The sequence below is a fragment of the Caenorhabditis remanei genome, chromosome II (assembly GCF_010183535.1).
Source record: "Caenorhabditis remanei strain PX506 chromosome II, whole genome shotgun sequence".
Classification (NCBI taxonomy): domain Eukaryota; kingdom Metazoa; phylum Nematoda; class Chromadorea; order Rhabditida; family Rhabditidae; genus Caenorhabditis; species Caenorhabditis remanei.
In genome coordinates, this window is record NC_071329.1 from 5,872,016 (window position 1) to 5,888,069 (window position 16,054).

Genomic DNA, 16,054 nt, shown 5'->3' on the forward strand with positions numbered 1-16,054 from the left:
CGACGCCAATACGTGGAAGAGATTCGGATACTGTAGGTGACGTCACGTTCGATGACGTCAATCTGTCGGCGATCACTGAGAATGAGCCGGTGAAGAATAGAAGTGAGTGGGGGGCGGGAGGGAGGGAAGTGCGCTCTATTGAGAATTGGAAATTTTGGAGTCCACGTGGACAAATGCCTTTAATTTGCTGCTTTTTCTGGGATTTTTAAGCAAAAAAAGTGGTTTTTAACCGAAATTTTTGGCAAAAACATTTAAAAAACTATAATTTGCTGGGTTTTTAGAGTAAAAATACAGATTTTTTGTGAAATTTTTCGTCAAATCCAGAATTTTCTGGTTAAAATACTGTATTTTTCACAAAAAAACAGTGAAAAATCGTGAAAATCGACGATTATTAGCTATTTTTTATGTTTTTTTCACTTGAAAATCACATAAAACTGATAATTTTCAGTCAAAATCAGGGAAAAATCGTGAAAATTTCCCCGATTTTCATATACCAAAGTTGAAGAATAGAAGTGAGTAAAGGTGCTCTATTGAGAATTGGAAATTGGAGTCCACGTGGACAAGATTCAAACCGTTTATTGATGGGTTTTGAATGAGAAAAATGTGAAAATCGGAGAAAATTTACCGTTTTTTCACTTTTTTGACTGAAAATTATCATTTTTCAGAGAAAAATTCTCAAAATTGCTTAAAATCGTCAATTTTCTTTGAAATTTAGAAGTTTCTATGGGATTTTTAGAAAAATAGAGATTTCTACCTACATTTTTGTAGAAAAAAACACGAAAAATGAGTCAAAACTTAGCTTTTTGACTGAAAATTTGAAATTTCAACGAATTTTTCGGCAAAAAACAATAAAAATCTTTAATTTGTTGCTTTTTTGAGTGAAAAATGTAGTTTTTTCTCCTTCAAAAACTTAAAATCTTGTCCACCCGAACTACACCCCCCCCCCCCTAATTCTCAATAGAGCGCACATTCAAACTTAAAAATTCAAAATCTCTAATTATTTATATTTCTTCAGAAAGCCACGCCCAATACCTGCAACAAATCTTCGAAGAGGACGAAGAGAACTAATCGATTTCTGTCTGTGTGTCTGTACCAAAGTTTATTATATCTCCCAATTTATATCCTATTTCTTTGCTCTATTCCGTATCTATTCAATTCACTTTTTTCTCAAGCCAAAAATTCAAATAAATTTCTGTCTAATCTTATTCAGGAGTGATATTCATTTAATAGGATACTCTCAAGATGTATCAAATACGGTTAGAATAAAAATACAAATGAAGGACGGGGGGAAATAGAGATTACAATACAGAGAGAGAGAGAATTCCCGTCTTTTTTCTTCTTTTTTTGGATAAAACATGTTCAATTCGACAGGTAATTAAGGGGAGGGTAATTATGCAATTATACAGACAATTAATGAGATTTCGAGTGACGAATCATTTCTTGTTGTGGAGAGCCTTCAATCCGCCCATATCCGACTCGATTCCACCAATTTCACGTTTGATTCGCTCCTGCACGTCGGCGCCGAGATTCTGGAAAAAACAGAGATTGAATTTCTGGATATCCAGGTGCCAAAATCGATAAAAATAACAATTTTGAGGCGAAAAATGACGGAATTTATCAGCTCAGCACGTTCTTACAACTGCGCTCCACCGAAAGCCCCCTAAAATGTCCAGTTTTCTCTGAGTCTCTCAATTTCGCACATTATTTTCTCGCGGTTTCGGTAGAGCGCGGTTGTAGGAAGCATGCCGATAGTCCAAATACACTAATTTTTGGGGGCGGAGCTTCGCAAAGTGCTGATTTTCACCAGATTTAGACCAAAATAAGCTGAATTTTTTTGATTTTTTATCAAAAAATTCAGTTTTCAACCGATTTTTACTGTTTTCGGAGCTAAAAAATCGTATTTCGGAAAGATTTCTATCAAAATTGAACAAAATAATGATCGGAAATTGGAAGAATTGACATTTTACGGTTGTAACCTTGAAAACATTTAACTTCGATAAAATTCAACTCAAAAAGGTTAAATTTTGGGGGAAAGAACCCGGAAATTTGACAACTTCAAACGATTTTATCAATTTTCGGTGAGATTTCCGTAAAAATTGGCTGAAAATAATAATTTCGGCTCTTTTTTGGCTTACCGGAATGACAGTTTTCGTGAGTTTCAACTCCTTTTTATACTTCTTAATCTGCTCTTCAAGAATCAAATTATCCTGAAGATATTGTGCGAGTTTCTCGACCAACTGATCCACCGAATCATTCTTCCACATCGTCATATCGATTCCCTTGAAAAGGATCAACTTCTGATGGAGGAAGTCACGGACTCCACGGGATTCAATGATCAAGTTTCCAATCGTTTCTTTCAGTTGTTCTCCCATTCCAGACATCGTATACGTCTTTTTCAGCTTCTGCACAATCGAGTCGACCGCCATCGTTGATTCGTGAAGGAGTTGACAGGTGGGATTGACAAAGTCTGGAAATCAAAGGGTTAGAGGAAAACTGAATTTATCAGCCGAAAAACTCGATTTTTCGGTAAAAAACTGGATTTTTTCACCAAAAATAGGATTTTTCAGCCGAAAAGCTAGATTTTTCAGCTAAAAGACTGGATTTCTCAGCTAAAACTGGGTTTTCCAGCAAGAAAACTGAATTTTTCATCCAAAAAACTGAATTTTTCATCCAAAAAACTTAATTTTTCAGCCAAAAAAAGCACGTCAAACTTACTAGAAGCAGTTGTCGTCGATGTCTTCTGACTGGATGATGGTGGAGCAGTGATTGGAGCCTCCGACGACGCCACCCGTGGCGGTGCGTTCTCCTTGTTATTAGAGGTCGATGATTTCTTGAGACTCCTTGAGACTCCCTGATCTTTGACTGCATCTCGAGATTCTCCTTCTGCAGCTGCTCAATGTTGTCATTCACATATTTCATCGTCTGCGCACTCTCGTGTTGTTGTTCACGTTCACGGGTGAGGCGGCGGCAGAGTTCATCGCAAACGAGACGGATCGACGAGGCATTCCTGAAATTATATTATTGGGTCTAAAAATTCTGAATTTTGACAGAGAATCGTGGAGAAATTCAACGATTCACTTGCACCAAAACACCCCAAACGACGCGCCAGATTCCCATGCTACGATACATTTGGAAAATAGGTCTAAAACTGAAAAATCTTTGAAATGAGTTCGAAAACTCGGAAATTGTGCCGACAAATCACCTAGAACTCATTGATTTTCGTGGTAGCAGCAAAATGCTCCAAACGCGCGCCAGCCATTTCCTAAATCTATTTTATAGAAATTCTTCTGAAACTGCTGGAATTTCAAAAAATTGACAATTTTTACACAAATCCATGAAAAAACCAGAACATTTTTAATCAGAAAAACGGTCCAGACTCCCAAAAATCGTCGAAACACGAGAAATTCTGCTTCAAAAACGCTCCAAAGGCGCGCCAGTCTCCCCTGCATTCCAACTCACCCCGAAATGATCTGTGTCTTCAACGTCTTCTTTGTCAATTCGACGACCTCCTTTCTGACTCTTTCCAGCCCTTCGATCGCCGCATTCACCATATCCTTGGCCTCATTCTCAAACGCAGCCGCCCTCAACATCTTCTCTTTAAATGACACAATCAGTTTGGCCATCTCGTGCTTCTCGTTCGCAGTTCGTTCCACTCGTTCCTCCATCCTCTCCAGATGATCTCTCACCGCGTTTTTCTCGGCAAGTGCCGTCTGCAACTCACTCGACAACGACTCGATGATCGCCTTTTTCTCTCGTTCGACGAGTTCTTTTGCCTCAGTCACTCGATAGTCCACCTCGATCATAATAGCATCCGCTTGCTCTTTCTTCAACACCTCAACCGAGCGCTTCGTGTCCTCCAGAATCTCCTCGGCATTGAGACGAGCGTTGTGTTCTTCGGCACATCGGACGAGCGTGTTCTCCCTCTGCCGCTTTGCCTCATCCAACTCGCCGACGAGTCGGCGATGAGAGTCCTCGAGTCTCGACAGCTCCATCAACACCTCTGCCTTCTCTGCCTCCACTTTGTTGAGTGTCGCTTGGCACACTTCGAGATCCTCAAAGTTCTGAGCAGCTTTGAGTTGAACATCGGAAAGTCGTCCGGATGAGTTCTGAAGTGGAGACTTCATATCTCCCATCTGGAAATGGAGAGACGGGGATAATTGGTGCATTTTTCAGTTTCGGGACAGACCAAAAACGAGATTTAAGACACTTTTTAGGGCATTTTCTAATGAATTTTTTGATAAAAAGACAAAAAAGCCTACTTGAAAACCGGGCCGATGGGTAAATCGCCTTCGAAATGAATATTATGAGCTGAAAAATATACCAAAATGTATATCTCGGCGAGTTCTATGTCTCTGATACGGAACAGCTCATAATATCCATTTCGATGGCGAGTTACGCATCGGCCCGATTTTCAAGTAGGCTTTTTTGTCTTTCTCATTTAAAAAAATTCATTAGAATGTCCTAAAAAGTGTCTTAAATCTTGTTTTTGTCGGCATGGAAGACATCACAAATGTGTTTTTGAGCAGTTTGGGGCTAAAACTCATGAAAAACTCCGGACTTTAGGCCATTATCTTACAAAAATCCTAATTTTGTGTAATCTGAGTTATAAAAGGTGTCAATTTTCCTACCTTCTCCAAAACATCCTCAAACAACGCTGCGGATGACTTCAGACGCTCGAAAACTCTCGACAACGCATCTCGAATCTGTGACATCTTCTCCTGCATCTTCTCCACATTCGCCGCTGCTTCGTGTTGTCCTTTGAGTAGGATTGCGGACGAATCGAGTATCTGCTGCATGTCCTGAAGCATTGGAAAAAGAAGAGATGGATGAGACGCTGATGATGAGATGGCTGAGGAGAAAGGCTTCGGAGTCGACGTTTTTGGAAAGTTTTTGGAGTTGCTTCGGCTCAAGCAGGGTGGAGGAATCGATGAGTTGAAAGAGCCTGGAAATTTACAGATTTTGGTCAAAAATTCCGAAATTCCGGGTAAAAAATGATGAAAAAACTCACTTTCGAGTGTGTTATTGTCATTGTTCAGAAGACCCTCCTTGATTGATTGATAGTCGTCGTACGCGGCGTCGAACGCTTGTTTCTGGAAATAAAATACGTAATTTTTCGGAAATTTGATCGAAAAATGACGATTTTTCTCAATTTTGAGATATTTTCAACGGTTTTTAGACCAAAACAGCAGATTTTCAGCATTTTCGATTCAGACAATCGCTGTTTCTTTCAATTTTCGAATCAAAATTCATGATTTTCTGGCTATTCTGAGAGTAAACTCCCATATTTTCACCGCTTTTCGACACAAAAAGCCAGGATTCTCAGGCTGTTTTCGGACCAAAATAGGTTATTTTCAGCATTGATTAATCAAAAAATCGCCTTTTCTACCAATTTTCTACCCAAAAACCAAGATTTTCAGCTTATATTCAGTTGAATAACGCCCATTTTGACCCAATTCAAACTCACACTTCTCACCGCCGCAGTCGTATCCATCAGTGGCAGTTTGCTCTCATCAAGCTCCGCCTCTAAATGACTTGCTCCTCCACTGCTCGGCACAATTCTCATCGAAATACCGCCCGTCTCATTCGAATCAGCGAGATCTCTGGACGAGATTCCAGCCATAAGACGACTGTGACCGAGGAGTGATGAGCTGGGATTCCCATCGTCCGTCTCTTCATTCAACTGATGACAACGGATACGGAGTTCACGGTTCTCTACTCGCAGACCATTTAATTCTCCGTATACGTCAATGATCTGCGCCTTCAACTCTTCAGAAGTTTGTCCCATTAGGGGAGACGGCGACCGATTCTTCTGAATTTCAAGCATCTCGTTCTCCAGTTTGCTGCATCTAGTCCTGAACTTTTCCAGACCCATACGAGAAATTTTACTTTCGGCTTTCGAGTTCTTCAAGTTCGTTTCCAACTCGTTGATGTCCTGGAAAATAATGGGTTTTTCGATGGAAAATAGGGGATTTAGGGTTGAAAAATCGCAGTTTTGAGTCGAAAATGAAAATTCAAATAAGAAAAACGTTTCACAAGTGATCATTTTTTGATTCTCTAAGTGGTTTTGTCGGTTTTTTATCAATTTTCCGGCCAAATCTTCTTTTTTAAAAGAGAAATCTCTATAAAACAGGGTAAAAACGCAGAATTTCACGTGCATTTTTAGACTGTGCGAGTCGTGCCGATTGATTTTTGACTTCCTCCAGCAGATTCTTCACTTGTTCCTCCAATTCGGCCACTTTATCCATCTCACTCATCAGTTTTCCCTCCAACTCTGCGATTTTCTCGTCGTAACCTGAAGTCAACGTGAAATCCGGGTCGTTTCTCTTCATAATATCGTCGAGAGTGCCTCGAAGGCTTCCACACGTCGTATTATTCACATCTGACGTCACAATAGCTCTCTGTTCTTGTTGCTCCGTCAATGAAAGCTCCAACTCTCGAATCCGTTGCTCCATCTCCGTCTTCTGCCGTGAACACTCATCAATATCCATTTCCATCTGCTTATACTCCCGCATCTTCTGTTCCCAATCATCCTGAGCAATCTTCATCGCCACATACTCATCCAACACATCCTGCACATTCCGATGGCACAGTCCCTTCGCTTCCAGATATTTCCGCTCGTGCATCTGCACTTCACACCGCAGAGTATAAATCTGCCCTTTCATCTCCTCATTCTCGTGCCACGTCTGTATAATTGGGATACTGCGGACGTTCGAGGCGGAAAACACGTTGGAAAGCCCTTCTTTTTGTTCGCCGACACCAGCAAGAGACGGCTGAGACGTTGATTTGGAGGGCGCCGACGCTGAAAACCCGATAATTTTATTGAAAAATGAGGAAAAATCAATAAATTTACCAGCGATATCCTCTAAATTCGAGTCCTCATTCAATACCGAGTTGTCCTCCATTGAGAGATGAGTTTTCTGGAAATTTCACAGATTTTCACCGATTTTCACCGATTTTCAAAGGATTAAAGTGCGAAATGAGCAAAAATGAATGAAAACCACGATTTTTCAACCGAAATGCGAAAAAATCCGCGAAAGATGAGTTTTCTGCATTGTCACCGATTTTTCACCAATTTTCAAAGGATTAAAGTGCGAAATGAGCAAAAATGAATGAAAACAACGATTTTTAACCGAAAATGCGAAAAAATCCGCGAAGATGAGTTTTCTGCAATTCTCACCGATTTTCACCGATTTTCAAAGGATTAAAGTGCGAAAATGAGCAAAATGAATGAAAACCACGATTTTCAAACCGAAAATGCGAAAAAATCCGCGAAAGATGAGTTTTCTGCAATTTTCAACCGATTGTTCATCACCGATTTTCAAAGATTAAGTGCGAAAATGAGCAAAAATGAATGAAAACCACGATTTTCAACCGAAATGCGAAAAAATCCGCGAAAGATGAGTTTTCTGCAATTTTCACCGATTTTCACTCGATTTTTCAAAGGATTAAGTGCGAAAATGAGCAAAAATGAATGAAAACCACGATTTTCAACCGAAAATGCGAAAAAATCCGCGAAAGATGAGTTTTCTGCAATTTTCACACCGATTTTCACCGATTTTCAAAGGATTAAAGTGCGAAAATGAGCAAAAATGAATGAAAACCACGATTTTTCAACCGAAAATGCGAAAAAAATCCGCGAAGGATGAGTTTTCTGCAATTTTCACCGATTTTCACCGATTTTCAAAGGATTAAAGAGCGAAAATGAGCAAAAATGAATGAAAACCACGATTTTTCAACCGAAAATGCAAAAAAAAATCCGCGAAAGATGAGTTTTTTGCAATTTTCAACGATTTTCACAGATTTTCAAGGGAATAAAGTGCGAAAAAATCTGATTTTTAATAGTTCCGGACAAAAAAAGGAGAAAAATGAAAATATCTTAGCCAAAATCACTTCAAAATCTCATTATTCAGCCAGAAAGCATAAAAACTTGACTCAATTAGGCAAAAAGTGAACCAAAATCCAGTTTTCCATAAAACTCTTCATTTCGACTCAAGTTTTGAGCCATTTTTTGCTTTTTTTTCGGCGAAAAATCACTCAAAATTCGTATTTTGCACCTGAAAATCACAAAAATCTACTCAAATCGATGAAAAACTCAAAATTTGAGTCATTTTTCAGCTATTTCCGTAGATTTTTCGACTTAAAATCTCTCTAAATTGATGTTTTTCTCCTTAAACAAGCTTTTGAGTTATGTAGAAACTTGGTAAAGACTGAAAAATTTGGAATACTGTGTGAAAAAAAAGAAGATTTTGTCAAAAACTCGCACAATTTTCAAAAATCGAAAAATCCCTGAAATGCATTGAATTTCCAGAAGAAATGATGGACTATTTGATGAAATTATTATTTTAAGTTTTTAAGCAAGAAAAACAACGGCAAAAAACAAGCGAAAACACGACAAAGACGTCATGTGCGGTAAAAATCAAGTATAGAAAATGTGGAACGAAAAAAAAATGTGTACAGTAGTATATTGAAAGGCGCATACCTGAAATTTATAAATGGGTCTCGACGCGATTTGAATTTTTCAGCTGATTTTTTGTGAAAATTGACGATTTTCAAGTAGAAGAAGTTGAATATTCATTTTTAAAAATACAATAAAATAATTATCACAATCATTTCGTCATAAAATTTATTTAAAATTATTTTTTCAAAAAAAAATGTTCAAGTGATAATTAATTGAATAAAGTTTCTTTACATTTGCGTTTGACATTTTCTGAATAAACGAATTAAGTTCCACAAAAGACGAATCAAAAATCAGTTTTGAAGAGAAAAACTGTATTTCGGGTTACGGTAGTTGATAAATTGGCGAGTTGCGTACAATGCATTTGATTTGACGAGCAAACTTAATTATTGCGTTTTTATTAGAAATAAAGTAGGAATCGCTTATTTTCACTGGAATACGGCTGAAAAATGGTGTGGAAATATATAAATTTTGGAATTTTTATAGAATTTTTCAAAAAATAAATTTTTTTCTTCATAAGTGCGGAGTAGTTGAGAATCTGCGCAGTTGTGCTCATTACATTCGATCTGACAATCAGGCGCTTGAAATTCGGGGCCGGAAAAATTTACTCTTTTTTAGTCCGATTATGAAAAATGTTTCTGAAAATTAGAGAAAAAAACAGACAACATCAAAAATTCTTTATTCTCAAGTATCGATAGCCGTTTCAATCTTCGTCTGGAGCATTCTGAAGGTTGTTTCTTCGTTGCCTTCTTCTTCGAATCCACCTGGAATCTCTGAGATCTCCGTCACTCCTCTTCCTCATCCACTTCGTTCTCCGAACTTTTCGTCGTTTCCGTTCTGCTAAAAATAAGAAAACCTGGCTTCATGCAATGGTCCTTTGTCCCATATTTTCATATCAGCTATTTATGCGAAGAACATTGAAACAGTGTACAGTGTTTTCCCAAAACCTCGGATTACTGTAGTTTTCTTCGCAAGACCTTGAATGCGTCCAAAGTCAACAAGCAGTGAGAAACTGGCTCTCGATCGATATTGCCCCCCTCTGCCATCTGTCTTCTCGTTTCAGTTTACCCACAGAGCATATTCATTCATTCCTTCCATACCATGACAGATTCCAATTCTTCGGAGATTTTCGATGAATCCCTCAGCTCGAAAGTATTCGATAACCCCCATCTACTCGAAATCATTGTCAGCAATCTAACCTGGAATTGTGAGAGTAATTTAAGCACCCGATTAATCAATAAATCATTCAATTACTTATTTCTTCGAATAATTAGAAGAAATCATCGGAAAATGAAAATTGAGTCTATCGGAAAACCGGAGAGATGTGAGAAAACTGCCAAGGATTGGATTTTCATCAACTATCGGAAAATAAAAAAATCAATAATTCCCGGATATTTCAAGTGAGTTTACTCTTTTGTAATTTGTATCGAAATGGATTCCAGTTTTCTCAACAAAGTGGTGGGTGTAAAAGTGGAAGAAATTATCACCAAGAACTTATTTGAACCTGAAGAGATGTTCGCTCGAAACCTCCATAACATTATTCACTCGGATTTAATTGGCAGGAATCGTAAGTGTTCAGGTGTGACCAGGAGGTTAGGCCGGCCAGGTTTTAGAGTCCGGCAACCGAGAGAGAGAGAGAGAGAGAGAGAGAGAGAGAGAGAGAGAGAGAGAGAGAGAGAGAGAGAGAGAGAGAGAGAGAAGGAGTTACTCTAACTAGCTAACTAACTAATAGTAAGATCACTCCAATACTTTGATGGAAAATAGGCCTAACTAAAACATACCCAATAATATCAGCTGCACATAAGATGTTTCCATGAAAATGGCAAGCAAATACTTTCTTTCCAAACATTCAAGTCGATCCACTGTGAACCAACAAAAGCATGAGACCTCAATTGTAGCGTATATTTCCATCTTTCAATTCCAATTTAGTTTTGAAAGATTGTCGTGAAATAAACAAAGTTATGATGTTTCACAGTGGATCGACTTGAATTTATAGTAAAAATGAATTTCAAAACTCACGCTCTGGAGTCCACGAACGACGCGTCAGTCAAAGAGCTATCTAATACATTACAGGAAGAAGTGTCCGCAAACTGATTGGACTGGAAGAAGTGTGTGAAGGATGTGTTGATTGTATGGATATGGCGACACGATGTGTGGAGTATGGACCATTGAGATTTAAAGTGCTCAAAGAAATCAAGAAGCCAATTCATTATAAAAAACTGCATATTTCAGATAAGTTAGTGTAAACTTTCATAATTGGGTTAGTAGATGTGTTAATTCAGATTACTTGAAATGGTCGCCAATCACTGTACACTGAAATTGACTACAAAAAGGAGTGTTTCGAAAAGTTAAATAATATCATACGAAGCACTATTTCATGTGACACACTGCTTCTGTGGATATGTGAAACGAAAGAGTGCTACGTTAATGGAGTTCAGGAAAATGCTCACTTCTCAATGCCACGAGAAGTATTGGATGTTATGATAAGGACATGGAATGTGAAAACAATACGAATGAATATGATTGCATGCACAAGTGAGAAGATATGCCATGAGAACTGGATAAATAAAGGATATTTTACGAAGATCAAGTTGGATGATCCATACTGGAAAACGGGTCAATCCAGTGACTTGAAACTCAAACATGTTTCCGTCAAAGTGACGGATTCATACGATTGTGCTGGTGGCCTAATTTACAGTATCCCGAAAACTGGTTACGAGAAGAATTTTGAGAACTACATTGCAAATCTCCGAAGACTATTCCAAATGGACAAATTATCGATTGATTTCAGTCACTGGAGACATAGACACAGTGCTAGTTTGGAAGACTTCATGACGAATATATTGAGAGTGATTCAATTGGAGAAACAACGGAAACTCGAAGTGAATATTCAGTTTTTCACCGAGACTTGCAGTTTTAAAGTGGGGAATTCTGAAAAATTGGCTGAAATTCCATCGGAATACTCGTTGCTCAGTGATCGAGTGGAGTGTAACCGAATGTTTGTCCCATCAGATGTTGTCGAAAGTGGTCCAGAGAGATTAAATATGATTAAATGGGTTGGCAGACGATTTCAGGTGAAGGATATGGATAATCATTTCACACTCAACTTGAATATTTATGTGAAGGAAACAGAGTTGAGGAAGTTGGATAAGGGATTGATGGAGACACATCCGAATAGCTTGATTGGAGTGTTTTTTCCTCAGAAACCTTTGGAAATTTCTCGAAAACTGATGGCGAAACGTCTGGTGGCAAAATGTCTCGGAGCCGAATCAATCAAGATTGGTCTTCCGAGCAATGTGAATGACATCATTGAAAGCAAGTTTTTTTAAATGAATTTCGGTTTAAAATTGACCAATTTTCATCATTTTTACACTGAAAATCCCGAAGTTTTGACCGATTCTCAGTTAAATTCTGTAAATTTCAGTATTCTTCCAGGTTCATCCAACTCATCGATGCCACATGACGCCACCCAGTCATTCTTGAACCAAAAGAGCTTCAAAAATTCTCCCCTCGCGGCTCCTCAGAAACCTAAACCACTCCAACAACTTATGACGTCGTCAGGAGCCGATCAGATTCAGAATCACTCGTTCTCCACAAAAGCTACGGCGTCACCTCATCCATCTTATCTGCCAATGCTTCAAGACGTGCAACAGATTCTCGATTCGTCTGCAATTCTACTCGACGGACAACACGAAGCGGCGGCGAATGTGAAGAAGATGCAGGCGAAGATGCCACATATTCGCGATGCGTTGTCGCCACTTTTCGAGCGGATGGAGTCCTCAGCAGCACTGTTAAAGGACATTTTGGAGAAGGTAGGGAAAATTGACAGATTTTATAAGTTGAAAATTACCTAAAGCCCGGAATTTTTGTGGATTTTAGCCCCAAACTCCTCAAGAACACATTTGTGATGTCTTCCGTGCCGACACAAACCAAGATTTCTTGAATTTTTTAATGAAAAAGACAAAAAAGCCCACTTGAATACCGGGCCGATGCGTAACTCGCCATCGAAGTGAATATTATGAGCTGAAAAATATACCAAAATGTAGATCTTGGCGAGTTCTATGTCTCTGATATAATAGGGACCGGCTTAGGATTCATCATTATACCGCGGGCCGGACTAAAGTGCTGAACAGACGACAATCGTCAAAAAAAACCTGTTTAGCATCGGTCCACGGTAAAATAATTAATCGTATCTCGTTGTTTGGTCTGTTCCAAAACTGAAAAATGCACCAATTATCCCCGTCTCTCCATTTCCAGATGGGATCGAGTAATCCACTCGTCGATTGTATCAAACAAAAAAATGGGGCGTCATCGTCGCTTTTCAACGCTTCCTATAGTCCGATCTTCAAATTCTCGAATAATGTTATGGAGGTTGAGAAACTGCAGAATGAGGTTGCCGAGTTGAGGAATGAGTTGGAGAAGGAGAGAGTGAGAGGAGATATGAAATCTCGTGAAGCTGCTCAAAACTTTAAGGATCTCGAAGTGTGTCAGGCGAAACTGAAAAAAGTGGAGGCAGAGAAGACAGAGTTGACGAATGAGCTGTCGAGACTCGACGACTCTCATCGCCGACTCGTCGCCGAGTTGGATGAGGCGAAACGGCAGATGGAGAAGACTCTCGTCCGTTGTGCGGCCGAACAAGACGCTCGTCTCAATGCAGAGGAGATTCTGGAGGACACGAAGAGATCGGTTGAGGTGTTGAAGAGAGAACATGCGAATGCTATGATGATCGAGGTGGACTATCGAGTGACTGAGGCAAAAGAACTCGTCGAACGAGAGAAAAAGGCGATCATCGAGTCGTTGTCGAGTGAGTTGCAGACGGCACTTGCCGAGAAAAACGCGGTGAGAGATCATCTGGAGAGGATGGATCAGGAGATGGAGCTCCTCAGAAGACGTGCTCGAGAGGCGGAGGATCGAGTGGAACGGACTGCGAACGAGAAGCATGAAATGGTCAAACAAATTGTGTCATTTGAAGAGAAGATTGTGAGGGCGGCGGCGTTTGAGAAGGAGGCCAAGGAGATTGAGGATATGGTGAACGGAGGGCTGGAAAGAGTCAGGAAGGAGGTCGTCGAATTGACAAAGAAGACGTTGAAGACACAGATCATTTCGGGGTGAGTTGGAATGCAGGGGAGACTGGCGCGCCTTTGGAGCGTTTTTGAAGCAGAATTTCTCGTGTTTCGACGATTTTTGGGAGCCTCGAGCGTTTTTCTGATTAAAAATGTTCTGGTTTTTTCATGGATTTGTGTAAAAATCGTCAATTTTTAGAAATTCCAGCAGTTTCAGAAGAATTTCTATAAAATAGATTTAGGAAATGGCTGGCGCGCGTTTGGAGCATTTTGCTGCTACCACGAAAATCAATGAGTTCTAGGTGATTTGTCGGTACAATTTCCGAGTTTTCGAACTCATTTCAAAGATTTTTCAGTTTTAGACCTATTTTCCAAATGTATCGTAGCATGGGAATCTGGCGCGTCGTTTGGGGTGTTTTGGTGCAAGTGAATCGTTGAATTTCTCCACGATTTTCTGTCAAAATTCAGAATGTTTTTGACCCAATAATATAATTTCAGCGATGCCTCGTCGATTCGCCTCGTATGCGATGAACTCTGCCGCCGCCTGACCCGTGAACGTGAACAGCAACACGAGAGTGCAGAAACGATGAAATGTGTGAACGACAACATTGAGCAGCTGCAAAAGGAGAATCTCGAGATGCAGTCAAAGATCAGAGAGTTTCAAGGAGTATCAAAGAAATCATCGACCTCTAATAACAAGGAGAATGCACCGCCTCCAGTGGTGTCGTCGGAGGCTCCAATCACTGCTCCACCATCGTCCAGTCAGAAGACGTCGACGACTGCTTCTAGTAAGTTTGACGGGACGATTTGAAACCAATAGATAGTTTTAAAACGACCCGATTTAGAAGAAAAAGAGACTACGGAAAGTTTAGGAAACTTCGTAACCGCGTCGTTCTGAAACGGTGGAAGATTGAAGTCAGGAAAAGCGGTTTCGAAGTGTCCCAGGCGATCTGAACCTGTCCCATCTTGAAACTGAGATATCCTGGAACTAAACTCTCTGAGAAATCGAGAAAAACGTAGTTTCAAAGTGTCCGATTTTGAAACGTCCCAACGAATCCCAACATCCTAACGCCTCCTCCATTTCCAGACTTTGCCAGTTTCAGCAATTTGAGTTTTGAAACGTCCGATTTAGAAGTAGAAAGGCTACAGAGAGTTTCGGACATTTCGAAACCGCGCCGTTTTGAAACGGTGGAAGATTGAAGTAAAGAAAAACGGTTTGAGAACCAAAACTGTACCATTTCGAACCGGAGACATTCTGAAACGTCCCAACTTCCTCTAACCCTCTCTCATTTTCAGACTTTGTCAATCCCACCCGTCAACTCCTTCACGAATCAACGATGGCAGTCGACTCGATTGTGCAGAAGCTGAAAAAGACGTATACGATGTCTGGAATGGGAGAACAACTGAAAGAAACGATTGGAAACTTGATCATTGAATCCCGTGGAGTCCGTGACTTCCTCCATCAGAAGTTGATCCTTTTCAAGGGAATCGATATGACGATGTGGAAGAATGATTCGGTGGATCAGTTGGTCGAGAAACTCGCACAATATCTTCAGGATAATTTGATTCTTGAAGAGCAGATTAAGAAGTATAAAAAGGAGTTGAAACTCACGAAAACTGTCATTCCGGTACGTTTTTGGCTATTTTTGGATAATTTTTCGGCCAAAAAGGGGTGAAATATTCAGATTTTCAGCCAATTTTAACGGATTTCTGGCTGAAATTGTCAAATTTTCGGGCTCTTTCAGTTCAAATTTGGGTGAAATCTTTTGATATTTGATATTTAAGAAGAATAAAATTGATCAAAAATCACCCATTTTCGAAGCTCCAAATAACAATTCTTTAAATTTCCGTTCAATTTTTGATAGAAATCTGTCAGAAATCTAATTTTCAGCTCCGAAAACAGTGAAAATCAATTGAAAATTGAAATTTTTTGATAAAAAATCAAGCAATTTAGCTCATTTTGCGAATCTCCGCCCCCAAAAATTACTGTATTTCGTCTATTAGTTCATCACGGTTCTTACAACTGCGCTCCACCGGAATTCCCTTGAAAAATGTGTCTCTCAATTTTGCACACTATTTTCATCGGTTTCGGTGGAGCGCGGTTTTACGAGCTAATCCCTTTAAAAATTAGATTTTCCGTAAATTTTCGCCTCAAAATTGTTATTTTTATCGATTTTGGCACCTGAATATCCAGATATCTAGTAAAACTCTAATTATTCCAGAATCTCGGCGCCAACTTGCAGGAGCGAATCAAACGAGAAATTGGTGGAATCGCATCGGATTTGGGCGCAGTGAAGGCTCTCCGCAGTAAGAAATGATTCTTCGTCACTCGAATTAACCACTAATTGTCTGTTTAATTGCATAATTACCCCCCCCCCCTCCTAATTACCTGACGAATTAAACGTGTTTTATCCAAAAAAAGAAGAAAAAAGAAAGTTTACTGAAATTTTGTAATTTTCGACGGAATTTTGGCGGAATTTTGTATGAAACAACATCAAAATTCGTTTTCAGAGATGACTAGAAAAAATTCCGGCTC

General features: G+C 39.5%; 2 protein-coding genes across 2 annotated transcripts; one reads left to right on the top strand and one right to left on the bottom strand.

Annotated features, from left to right (window-relative positions):
* Positions 1–1,433: 1,433 nt before the first annotated feature.
* Positions 1,434–6,902, bottom strand: GCK72_004756 (uncharacterized protein; the record flags this gene model as incomplete). Its single annotated transcript, XM_053724873.1, has 10 exons — positions 1,434–1,529; positions 2,136–2,467; positions 2,716–2,883; positions 2,931–3,007; positions 3,460–4,133; positions 4,629–4,942; positions 5,009–5,090; positions 5,465–5,932; positions 6,216–6,799; positions 6,851–6,902. The coding sequence occupies 10 exons, from the start codon at positions 6,900–6,902 to the stop codon at positions 1,434–1,436; spliced, it is 2,847 nt and encodes a 948-aa protein (XP_053589067.1).
* Positions 6,903–9,745: 2,843 nt separating this feature from the next.
* On the top strand, positions 9,746–15,836 carry GCK72_004757 (uncharacterized protein; the record flags this gene model as incomplete). The annotated part of the gene is made up of 9 exons (XM_053724874.1): positions 9,746–9,855; positions 9,898–10,022; positions 10,529–10,691; positions 10,824–11,774; positions 11,880–12,267; positions 12,713–13,563; positions 14,017–14,306; positions 14,815–15,146; positions 15,741–15,836. The coding sequence occupies 9 exons, from the start codon at positions 9,746–9,748 to the stop codon at positions 15,834–15,836; spliced, it is 3,306 nt and encodes a 1,101-aa protein (XP_053589068.1).
* Positions 15,837–16,054: the final 218 nt, after the last annotated feature.